Source organism: Alosa pseudoharengus, unplaced genomic scaffold (genome assembly GCF_046254945.1).
Source record: "Alosa pseudoharengus isolate Yale_2024_CS ecotype anadromous, Long Island Sound unplaced genomic scaffold, YU_APseudo_1.1 YU_APseudo_1.1_scf_8, whole genome shotgun sequence".
Taxonomy (NCBI): domain Eukaryota; kingdom Metazoa; phylum Chordata; class Actinopteri; order Clupeiformes; family Clupeidae; genus Alosa; species Alosa pseudoharengus.
In genome coordinates, this window is record NW_027468870.1 from 40,021,072 (window position 1) to 40,034,430 (window position 13,359).

The window sequence follows — 13,359 nt, forward strand, 5'->3', positions numbered from 1 at the left end:
GAGACAGGTCACTAGGCAAGGTATTGCAAAAATTGACAAGTCGGGGCTGCCAGGTAAGCTCAAGCTGTGGTGTTTGCAGTTTGGTTTGTTGCCTCGGCTAATGTGGCCATTGACAGTTTATGAAGTTCCTCTGTCAAAGGTAGAGAGGTTGGAAAAAATGATCAACTCCTTTGTCAGAAAATGGCTCGGAGTCCCACGCTGCTTAAGCAGTGTAGCCTTGTATGGGAAGGGTATTGTAGAGTTGCCAATATCTAGTCTGACAGAGGAATTTAAGTGTGCTAAGGCTAGATTGGAATTGACTCTTACTCAGTCCAAGGACCCAGTGGTGAGGAAAGTTGCACCCACAGTTAATGCAGGGAGGAAGTGGAACCCAGAGCAGGCAGTTAAGCAAGCTCAATCAGCATTGAAGCATAGAGATATAATGGGCCATGTGCAGCACGGGCGGGGGGGTCTAGGGGTGGGTGCAAGTAAACCCTTGTGGAGTAAGGCTTCTGCAGGAGAAAAGAGGAAAATGGTAGTGGAGGAAATGCATAGACAGGAGGAGGCTGTAAGATGTACTAAGGCAGTGTCGTAGGCAAAACAAGGGCAGTGGGTGAACTGGGAAGGGGTGGAAAAAAGACGGATTAAATGGAAAGATCTATGGGGCATGGAAGCTGGTAAGATCAGATTTATGTTAGGTGCTACATATGATGTGCTCCCATCTCCCAAGAATTTAAGTCAATGGTTTGGTGAGGATGATAAATGCATACTTTGCTCGTGTGTGGGCAGTCTCCACCATATCCTATCAGGATGCAAGGTAAGTCTCACCCAGGGGCGGTATACGTGGCGTCATAACCAGGTATTGAAATGTGTGGCAGCGGCAATAGAGGATAAAAGAAGAGAAGTCAATTCATTAGCAGCTAGTAAAGGGGTAAGGCAAATTAACTTTGTACGTCAGGGGGATAAACCTTGTTCCGCAAAGGCCAGGTGTAAAACCGGCCAGTTGAAAAATGGGGCGGGCTGGGAAATGAAGGTTGATCTTGGCCAGCAGATGGCGGTACCTCCACATATAGTGAGTACTAAGCTACGTCCCGACGTAATTCTATGGTCGGATTCAGAGAAGATAGTTTACTTCATTGAACTCACTGTTCCTTGGGAAGACAGAGTGGAAGTGGCCAATGAGCTGAAGAGAGCTAAATATACTGAAATAGCAGAGGAGGCAGCTAAGCGAGGTTGGAGTGCACGATTAAGGCCTATTGAAATCGGTGCACGTGGGTTTGTGGCCAGATCTGCTATTGGCTTGCTGTCTGAATTGGGCATTTGTGGTCGAAGTCTAAGGCAGGTGGTTAGTAACATGTCTTTAGCAGCAGAACGGGCAAGCGAATGGTTGTGGGTAAGGAGAAGTTACCCTTCCTGGGGCGCAAGCTAAGGTAAGCTAACTGGCTCATTTATTTTGGTCGTGGGTAAGGAGAAGTTACCCTTCCTGGGGCGCAAGCTAAGGTAAGCTAACTGGCTCATTTGTTTTGGTTGTGGGTAAGGAGAAGTTACCCTTCCTGGGGCGCAAGCTAAGGTAAGCTAACTGGCTCATTTGTTTTGTGTTTGTGATGGACTGTGCCTAGGTTGATGGTACTTGGCTAAGGTTCTTTATGGTTTATGGTTCAGTCCGCATCAACGGGACGGACCGACCTAGCCAACTTAGACCATGCCTAGGTTGGTTAAGGGTATTTGGATGCTTGTTGTGGTAATATGGGGCAGCATGGGGCGTAAGCTAACTGCTAACTGCTGGCTAATTTGTTTTGTGTTTGGGATGGGGCCTAAGCTAACGGGCTAAGCTAACTGGCTAATTTGTTTTGTGTTTGTGATGGGCTGTGCCTAGGGTGATGGTTGGTTGGCCAAGGTTTTTATGGTTATGGTTCAGTCCACATCAACAGGACGGACCAACCTAGCCAACCTTGACCATGCCTGGGCTGGTTAAGAGTATTTTGGGTATTGGATATTTCAATGTGGTAATATGGTGTCAGCATGGAGGGGAGTGTCTCCAGGACGCTGGTTTCACTGTTAAGCCTTCATGAGGTGTCGTGGGCCTAACTTAACGAAACATCGGTGAATGAGGGTGCCCACTTGATAACCCCAATGACATGCCGCATACTATATAGGCTACTGCTGTTGGATAGGCCATTTGTATTGTGCTTGTGACCATTTGTTGGCGGATTTGTGGGTAGTGTGCTTTTTAAAGTTAAACTTGAGCAGGGGCTTCTGAATGTGTTTTTACCTTGGATTTTGGCACAAGGGATTTTAACATCTAATCCTGTGTATTAATGTAAAGTATAGTAAAGTATAATTTTAGTATAATATTTACTAAAAAGGGTGGACAATTTAGTAAAACGAGCACACTATGCAGTAAAATGAATGCACAATTTAGGGTGTGTATGTCAATTCAATCTGACACTGAAAATAAGTATAAGTATATATACTCTTTTGATCCCGTGAGGGAAATTTGGTCTCTGCATTTATCCTAATTTGTGAATTAGTGAAACACACTCAGCACACAGTGAACACACAGTGAGGTGAAGCACACACTAATCCTGGCGCAGTGAGCTGCCTGCAACAACAGCGGCGCTCGGGGAGCAGTGAGGGGTTAGGTGCCTTGCTCAAGGGCACTTCAGCCGTGGCCTACCAGTCGGGGTTCGAACCGGCAACCCTCCGGTTACAAGTCCGAAGCGCTAACCAGTAGGCCACGGCTGCCCCATGCTAACGACATTTTGCAAAACAAAAAAAAATTCCCTTTATTTCTACATTTTGTTAACAGGACACAGTTAGTTGGTAGCATCATCACCTGGTATGGGAACTCCACAGTTAGAGATTGTAGTACTCTGCAGAGAGTAGTGCGCTCAGCTGAACGTACTATAAGAACTCAACTCCCTGCTCTACAAGATATCTATTCCAGAAGAGTACTCCTAAGAGCCCAAAAGATTCTGAAGGACTCTTCTCATCCTAACAATAGATTATTCCTACCGCTGAAATCAAGAAGACGCCTATGTAGTCACAAAGCCAGAACTGAGAGACTCAGGAGAAATGTTTATCCCCAGGCCATCCGAACTATGAACTCACACTATACTGACTTTGCACACATTCACTCCTCAGCACTCTCAAACATTTCCCAACTCTGAACTCACACTATACTGACTTTGCACTCATTCACTCCTCAGCACTCATGACCCCCCCCCCCCCCCCACACACACACACACACACACACACACACACACCTTCAAGACTTTTAGCACTTTTACATCCCTCTCCCTATGCTACAGACCTTTTATTTATTTTCTTATTTCATCACACGTCAAAACACACACACACACACACACACACACACATATCTGACTTTCTCCATAGAACTTTTTATTTATTATTTTGATTTCTCCTCCATCTACCCATGTCCTTGATTGCCTAGCCTTTCTGCCCCCCCCCACCCCCATCCCCAACACACACACAAAAAACACACACACTTACATCACCACTGTCATCACCTCACATACATACAGCACACTGTTTGCTACAGTAAGCCTCCTCTACATACTTGCTGCACACTGCCCCCCCCCTCCCTACATACACAGCACATTGTCTTCAGGATCTTCTCCAACACACATCCTCCACATACTTACAGCACACTGCCCCCACCTACCCACACACACACACACACAGTCACTGCTCCACTCCCCTCCCGCCCACACACACATCTTCACTGTCATCACTCACATACATCATACATACAGTACTCTGCTTGCAATAGTAAGTCCCTTCACCATACTTGCAGTACACTGCCCCCCCCCCTCCCCTACATACACAGCACCATAAATGCACAAATAGGCTGACACCAGACATAATTTCACTGCATTTCTTACTTCCAGTAACTATATGCATGTGACAATAAACTTCCTTGTATCCTTGTATCCTTGTTATTAACAGGACACCACATTTATACATTTTTTTTTATTTTATTGCAGATTGGTTATTGGAATGATGCAGACAAGTTGGTTCTGATCCAGGACCAAACTCTTCTTTCAAATGACACCTCTGGTATGAACAGGACTGTCATTGTGACTACTATTATGGTAAGACATTTCATAAGACAGAATGGATGTGTTTCAATTATTTAAAATGTCCACCATACAACAGATTTTCTTTGCTTTTAGTTTTTTTTAGTTTAGTTTAGATTTATTTTAGTTTGCTTAGTATATGACAGCCTTTCTCAAACTTCTTTGACTGGTCATGGCAGACTTTTGGGTCACAGGACCCACCAACACGCCGCCCTCCCACAACAGTCTCTGAAGCGCTAGAGAGGGTGGGTACAGATGAAGTCTGCACTCTTCAACAAATGTGTTGAAAATAACACAACAGAACTCAATATCACAACCCAAAACAGTATAGGCTGCACACAACATCATAATAATAGCTCAATTGAACATGTATTTCATACTTAGCATTAGGGCTGAAACGATTAATCGAATAATTTGATCACAAAAAATCTCAGGGCTTCATTTAATTCCTATCACGGCCTGCTCAGCTCAGGGATTATTGTTTCACACAGACTGTTATTACTGACGCATACATCACTTTCAGAATTAAGTTGGTGCGATGATGGAGAGCCAAGAAACTGTCCGTAAAATGCAGAGAATGTTGAAAGTTTTGGGATTATTTCAAACTTCAAAAGAAGACAAGGTGCAATGTGTAGTGCAGTAGATGCAGTTGTTAACACCAGCTCACCAAGCGTAGCCGACACAAGGCAATGTAACCATTGATGTAAATTGATAGATGTAAACATAGATGATTTAATGTATTAGCTAGTTAGAAAGTACAATATTTGTAGCGGCTATAACTTAATATCGTGAGTCGATATGATGTTAAGTTGTGATAACTTTAAGTAGTAGACAAATTAATGTAAAATTGCAAGTGAGCAATACACCAAAAAACTCATCACACATCTCTGGTCGTCTCTCTCTCTCTTGCGTGGGGCGTGACACACACACACACACACTCCCGGTGTTAGGTTAGGCTACCTCACTAAATAAGCCTACCCCAGACATAATTATTATAGCCCTTACAAAAAATATAACTGCATTACTTCAAGTGTCAAAACGGCAGTATCAGAGCGGTAGTTTTGATGGAAATATTTGCAGTTCTTATGCAGGAAATGCAGTATTTTGGACGTGAAAATACTACTCTACTGCACTGTACTGTAGTATAACTGCACTGTACTTTGAAAAAACTGCAGTATAACTGCAATTATTTCTTGTAAGGGTATTTGGTAATAATGGTAAATGCTGCAGATGCACCAATCTACTTAATTATTCTAAGAAAGCATTTCACAAGACGGACATGTTTCGGCCAATGGCGTCTTCAGCGTCTTACCAAGGAGACAAAGGGTGTGTTCGAAACGGGAGACAGCTGCCTACTGCCTCCCTCCCTACATACAGAGCTGTCTCACTAGACTGTCTCACTAGAATCTTTGGTTAACACTACTGTATGACGTTAGCAAAGGCCTGACGTTAAACTAAATTAGCTTACGTAAGCTAGCAGGCTAACGGTATAAATTAGTTTTACGGCCGGCAGATATATCAGACCAGACGCTATTAATGGTTACAACAATGGCATAATCAGATAGTAAATGGTTTATTTCTAATCTGTAATCTACAAATCTAAGCAAAATAAGGTCACACAAATGACATTTTAAACAAATTCAGCAGCCATTACCGATGTCATCCGCCATGTTTGTTTACCTTTCACAGCTGTTTTAGACGTTGCCGCAAGGGATTATGGGTAGGAGGGAGCATGAAGTGTGCATCGATGCTGCCTTCAAAAATGACCGTTATTTGGGAATTCTAAGATATCTTAAAAGGCAGCAGAATTTGTTTTTTCGGTTTCGAACCGCACTTGCTGCCTTGCTCCCCAGTTAGATATCTTAAAAGGCAGCAACTTTACCCGTTTCGAACACACCCAAAGTGTTACTTAAGCAGGTAAGATGTGACGTCAGCTAAGAGACCTTTATAAGACCTTTCTTACCTATTTTTATATATCTATCTAGCTCAGTTAAGCTGTGAGAAATGCAGCTTCAAAATTGGTGCAGTGAGCAGGAATTGAACCCCGGTCTCCTGCATTGTACAGTGATCTGCTACTTACTGAGCTACATCCCAGCTTTGGTGAAATTGTTCATGTTGATTCTATATTCCGATAATGATCTATATCATACCAGTTATGCTTTTTACAAATATGTTTCTGATGGAAAAGTGGTGTTTAATTTCCATAATCTTTGTTCAGTGAATGCATAACAGTCAGTTTGTCAGCAGTCTAAAGATATTATGCCAGCTTTGTATATAGTTTGGTTACATAGCAACCGAGGCTTAAAGACGACAAGTGGGTGCGTTCAAAGTGGCAAACATAGGCGAACGTCCGCGATCGATTTGAAACATGTTTCAGTTTGCCTTCAGTTTTCCATGAATGTCTGCGATCGGCAGAAATACCTGCCAGCTGTTTTTTTTCTCTAAAGTCTATCTAACTTAGGTTCCACACCAGATTCATTGCACTGCCAATCTTGAAATAATAAGAAACTATTAATGGCGGCAATGGAGAAAGTGTTTTCCACCATTTCTGCCTTTTTTGGAGTACACAATATGGACTTATCATTTGGTCTGACCAATCAAGGCAACACCCCAGCCCCCCCCCCCCACCCCGGATTTTTTTTTTTTTTACAGTTAATCCTACATGTTCCACATTTATAATACAGAAATGTCGATCTGAGAAGCAGCTAATGCAATTAAGGCACCATCAATGGTTTCCTGACCATTGGACAGGGTAATGGACTTTTCCATGATATTCAACATTTTTGAGATGCACCTGTACAGTACATTCAAGAAATCTTGATCTGTTGCAAGAGGCAGCGCCAGAGTTATCCAGGGATAATCATCTGCCTCACTTCTGATTAGGTAGTCTTCAATGTATGTGTCATATCTGTAGTTGTGGTTCTTGGTTTCTGAGTCAGCCCAGTGACCTTCAAAGGTTTCCAGAATACTGTAGTGTATTGTAGTAGAATAATGTTATATCAGTAATTAAGTTTCCATATAATGTTTCTAGATTTACTGTTTATGTTGTCATGCTATTCTACATAACTTTTTACTATGAGTTAAACAGAAGTGTCTTAATCAGGATACCATTGTTACACTTTTTTAATCTGGTCATTTTAGGAGGGTCCATATGTTATGCTGAAGAAGAATTGGGAGTTGTATGAAGGTAACGACCGGTATGAGGGGTACTGTGTGGACTTGGCCTCTGAAATTGCCAAACATATTGGCATAAAGTACCAGATTTCCATAGTACCTGATGGGAAGTATGGTGCCAGGGATCCAGAGACAAAGATCTGGAATGGAATGGTTGGGGAGCTGGTGTATGGGGTAAGCTACAACATAAGATATTTATTCCTTAACAGAGAACCATAAATAGTAATACAGTCATGCCTTAAACTATACAATCATGTCTAAAACCCACAAACTGGGTTTACATTCAGCCTTTTCGCATTTGTTAAGCACAATTATTAAAATTTAATTAAAGACTATGTTATGCGTGTATTTCCATACACTGTGACATGCAACATAAAAATGGACATTCTAAAACTGATAGTTCCGGTCCTTGATTGTGATTGGTTAAATCGCGTTCGATGCCGTTGTAAAATCCAGCACAAACATACCCCTTGACCGCATTCCATTCTATATTAGTGCGCAACGAATTGTAACAAAAAAACGTTACAAAGGAGCAGTCGCTACAATGTGGCAGAGTTTGTCGTAAACTTTGATGTCCTGGTTGGGCTTAGTCTGGAGGAGTGGTGGAAAGAGCAGGACAGGATAGAGGAAGAGAGCAACTTAATGCACGCTGAAATAAGCGAGAACGAAATTGAGGAGTTGGAAAAATCCAGGAATGAAATCGGCACCGTTAAAATGACACTGTGGTCTGTCCGCTGTTTCCTGTCTTGGTGTGCCGAGAAAAAAATATCTATAGATTTCTCATCAGTCAGCAAAGCTGATCTTAATCAGGCTCTGCGGCAATTTTACGCAACTGTAAAAAACGGAAAAGGTAAACCCTATGGTTTGAGCAGCTATACTGGCCTACGTGCAGGGCTTAACCGGCATATCAACGACCCACCCATCAGCAAATCCTGGTGTCTACTGAAAGATCCAGAGTCCATCACCAGCAACCACATATTTCTTGGGGTGGTAAAAAAACTCCGCCGAGAAGGACGTGACAAAGCAACCCACCACCAAGCCTTATCTGAGACTGACTTCAACAAAATAAGACATTCTCACGCTTTGTCTCCTAACACACCCGAAGGACAGGTTAAGAAGGTATGGTTTGATGTGCAGCTGCATATGGGACGCAGAGCTAAAGAGGGCAACCGCCAACTGAAATCAGATTCCTTTGCTATCCGTGTTGATGAAAACGGTCTGAAATATGCGACCCTTTCCTTTAACGAGGCCACAAAAAACCATAAAGATGGCAGCGAGCGAAACAAGGAGCGACTGCAGGGCTTTATGTTTGAGCAGCGGGGGAACCCACTGTGCCCTGTTGCATTTCTAGAGAAGTACGTGTCCTTGCTGCCTCCCAACCCACCGGCCTTTTATCTGCATCCAAAGCGGACAAACTACGCAGGTGATCAAGTCTAGTAAGTTATGTTTCATTTTGCAACATTGCACAATTTGCTATATAATAATAATAATAATAATTGCAATAGGCCTATAACCGCTATATTTTTTTCTTGTCCAGGGAGCCCATGGGGGTGAATTTCCTGGGCTCCATGCTACCACGGATTTGCAAAGCAGCCGGCACAGCAAACATTTACACAAATCACTGCCTGCTAAGTACAGTTGTACAAAAACTGTCTGATGCTGGCCTAGAGGCGAGGGAAATAGTGGGTTAGTGGGGTTAGGGTTAGTGACGGGACACAAATCTGAATCGTCCCTTCAGTCATACTGGTGCCCTAACTACGCAGATAAAAGAAGCATCCTTGCTGGGACAGAGCAAAAACGCAGCTATCCTCAGACCTCAAACACCCCCGTGCCAGCAAAAAAGAGTGCAAACATGGTTGAACACTATTTCAGTAATTGTACAATTAATGGTGACATCCAGATAAATGTCAATAAAGAATCAAAGTTGGTTGTGGGCAGTGTTGTGCTGTGCTGTCTGTGTTACAGCGTCTCAACGTTGCCTGGCAACAATCCTAATGAGGAACTACATAGTTTAGCAGAAGAACGATTATTCATTAATAAATTACTTTATTTCTTAATGTTCTGTCTTTACTTTATGAAACTTTGCTAGGTATTTAAATGAACAGTTTTAGAAAAGCAATAAGCCACTCCGCTAGCGCTTTGTGCCTAACAACACCCCTTAGCTGTTGTAGAATCCTTTGAGGTACCAGCGAATCCTCCTTTCCGGTTCCGACGCCGACGAGAGTGGCAGCATGTCGAGGTAGCTCCGTGTCTTTGTGTTTTTTTTACCGTCTTTTGTTTGCTTTTTACTTCGCAACTGGCTGCCCTGGTAAGAAATTAGAAGTTGTACAGGGATTGTAGTTTGTTATGCTTTACGGAGACGTGGCTAACAAGCCATATCCCCCCAGTGAACGATGAGCTGCCCGGCTTCAGTGTTAGTAGAGCGGCTACCAGGCCAATTTGGCAAGAATCGTGCAAATTATGATACAAGCATGAAACTTGGTAGGTATGTGCTTATGACCAATACAATCAAATCTACCTGATTGGCCACTTGAAATGGCGGCCATTTTCCAAGATGGCCGCCAAAAAAGACTCCAGAAATTGATTTATTGCATAGAATTGACCTAGCAAATGATGATACAAGCATTAAATTTGACATGTATGTGCTTAAGACCAATACAATCAAATCTACCTGATTGGCCACTTGAAATGGCGGCCATTTTCCAAGATGGCCGCCAAAAAAGACCCCAGACATTGATTTATTGCATAGAATTGACCTAGCAAATTATGATACAAGCACGAAACTCAACATGTATGTGCTTAAAGGAACACGCCACCCAATGTCAGTAGTAATATATGTTCTTACCTTAACTTTCACGAGTTGAGTCATACCTCTCCCGTGTCAGTACGTGCACTCAAACGCTCTGGTGCGCGGCTGGACTGTGTTAGCATGTTGCTATGCTAGCGGGCCTTGACGGTAACTAAGCGTAGAAGTAATCAAAAACATCCACGTTTTCCCGACTTAAATACAGTTGCACGAGTAGTTGATAGAAATGCTACGGCCACGCAACATGAAACGTGGCGATTTTCCAAGCGAAGACAACTACAATGTGTGGCGCAATAGCACTTGGGAGTACTTCGACCTAGCATAGTAGTATTGTTAACACCTAATTGTAGATCCTATCCACCACAGAGTTTAGAATCCATGCTGGATCGACCCTCAGCCTCTCCCTCCCCTCTGAGTGAGAGAGAGAGGCACACACACTAGAGATGCGCTGATGGGCTATTATTTCAACCATAACTGCATAGCAAAACTTATCATCCATCAGCCATCCATCAGCACCAAAGTTTTTTGACCAATTTTCAAAACCACACCCGCCCACCATCCGCTGGTTGTTTTAATGTAGGCTATATGGGTGATGCAGCGCTGCTGACGTGAGGCTAGAAAGCCCTTGCCTGTTCTAGAAAGACTGATCTAATGCAGCAAATATATTAAAAGGCTAAAGTCGTACATTGGCTATGTTGTTACCTATCCCCAGAATATCAGCAGCAAACTCAGTCTCTGTCTTCAAATAAAACGCACATCGGCCTGTTGCCTATTCTGCCAGCTTGTGACAATATATCGTCCAAAATGCTTGATTGCATTGCATTCTCCACATTTTTAGCTAAATTTTCATGTACCACATCAGCATTTTTGTTCAGTGAATCTTTTGTAAATTGCTTTACAATTACCGTCGGGCCTATAGGCCTATTGCCTGGCTTGCCTCAGCTTCGGTCACGTCCTTTTACAATTTTATCATTGTAATAAAAAACGCAATTTGCCACATAATTTCAACATGCTCCTGGCCTACTAATTAATGCCTATTGTACTTTATTTTTTGCAAAAAGAAAGAAATCCTTGATAAAATAACAAGTCATTCACATTATAGGCTACTTTACACACTGTTATGTCAGGGTGACTGACAAGCCTGTTCTGAAAACTCCCATTCATTTTGACTGCACGAGCGCGTCTTTTTCAGACAGACAGCACAATTCATTTTATAGCAGGCCATCGGACAAATATGACACCTCGATATTAAAGAAACTCCGACTCCATTCATTCTGAAAGTCCACCGCACAACGGTGCAACGTGCATGTTCACATTTTTAGTAACAACCACCAAACTTGCTTGCTTGCCTTACACATCTAAGTTTTCCGACTATTTTTCTTACCTTCTTTTTCCGCTGGATGTTATTGAGTTTGTAGAAGTTTTAGCTCTTATGTTCTGAACATCTCGCACTGCCATCGCCCGATGTCATTTCTGAGTATCACTCTCTGTCTCTCTTTTAAATGCCTATTCCCTGAATGGTAGGCTACAATTATGTGTTTATAATATCCAAACAAAATAACCCAGGCAGTCTCATCTAGGATATAACACAGGTTGAAGTCAACGTCAAGTTGGTTCTATTTAGGGAGGTGAATGTGTGTAAACATCTGTAGATGACTCAGAAATGACATCGGAAGACAAGGAGTGAATAGTGGCAAGAGGCAAGCCGAAGGCTGCTGACAAGGGCCCGACGCTATTGTAAAGCAATTTACAAAAGATTCACTGAACAAAAATGCTGATGTGGTACATGAAAATGTAGCTAAAATGTGGAGAATGCAATGCAATCAAGCATTTTGGACGATATATTGTCACAAGCTGGCAGAATAGGCAACAGGCCGATGTGCGTTTTATTTGAAGACAGAGACTGAGTTTGCTGCTGATATTCTGGGGATAGGTAACAACATAGCCAATGTACGACTTTAGCCTTTTAATATATTTGCTGCATTAGATCAGTCTTTCTAGAACAGGCAAGGGCTTTCTAGCCTCACGTCAGCGCTGCATCACCCATATAGCCTACATTAAAACAATCAGCGTATGGTGGGCGGGTGTGGTTTTGAAAATTGTTCAACAAACTTTGGTGCTGATGGATGGCTGATGGATGATACGTTTTGCTATGCAGTTATGGTTGAAATAATAGCCCATCAGCGCATCTCTAGTGTGTGTGCCTCTCTCTCGCTCAGAGGGGAGGGAGAGGCTGAGGGTCGATCCAGCATGGATTCTAAACTCTGTGGTGGATAGGATCTACAATTAGGTGTTAACAATACTACTACGCTAGGTCGAAGTACTCCCAAGTGCTATTGCGCCACACATTGTAGTTCTCCGGTTTATTCGCTTGGAAAATCGCCACGTTTCATGTTGCGTGGCCGTAGCATTTCTATCAACTTCTCGTGCAACTGTATTTAAGTCGGGAAAACGTGGATGTTTTTGATTACTTCTACGCTTAGTTACCGTCAAAGCCCGCTAGCATAGCAACATGCTAACACAGTCCAGCCGCGCACCAGAGCGTTTGAGTGCTCGTACAGACACGGGAGAGGTATGACTCAACTCGTGAAAGTTAAGGTAAGAACATATATAACTACTGACATTGGGTGGCGTGTTCCTTTAATGTCAATGGAGGCCGTTACGTGATGCCACCCCCCACCCCCCCAAACAAATAAAAGGGTTATGACATGCTAATAATATAATGACACTAATATGCTAATAACGGCAATTCATGGTTTTCTCGATGTTGCTGTTAAACAAAAGATGCGTGTACACCAGAAACAACCTCAGCTACCAAGTAGCCAAGGTCGTTGAAGAAGCTTTGTCATGAATTCGCTTTTTTCGCTCTGGACGTGACATTGACATGTTTGATTTAGCTAATCACATAACGGCTCTGGCTTGTCAGCCTGGGACATTCGAAGATAAGAGCATTCCAATTGTTTTTTGCCGAACTGCTCATTACCATCATATTAGCTGACTTTTAATTGCTAAATCGCTTAATCGCTCTGGTCGCCCAGATTGGTTCGCTCCCGGCGAATTCACTTTGGTCACTTTATTCGCCGACCCTCCATAGACAAATGATGACTTCCGTCTTTCCGGTCGCATAGGTCGCTTTTGGTTTTACATGCAAATAACAGCGGTAACAGTTATTAACGACAAATAAGCCCCTTATAACACACTGATAACATGGTGATAACATGCTAATAATGACAATTCTTGATGTCAATGGAGGGTGGTGCGTGATGCGATACCATTGTGGTAATAATATGCTAATAACGG

General features: G+C 42.7%; 1 protein-coding gene across 1 annotated transcript in view; it reads left to right on the top strand.

Moving 5' to 3' along the window:
* Nucleotides 1–13,359, top strand: part of LOC143112743 (glutamate receptor 4-like) — a 203,983-nt gene that overhangs the window by 138,790 nt on the left and 51,834 nt on the right. Inside the window, exons 9-10 of the mRNA XM_076275008.1 lie at nt 3,987–4,094; nt 7,221–7,427. Of these exons, the coding sequence (XP_076131123.1) occupies nt 3,987–4,094; nt 7,221–7,427 (315 nt within the window). The remainder of the gene's footprint in view (nt 1–3,986; nt 4,095–7,220; nt 7,428–13,359) is intronic.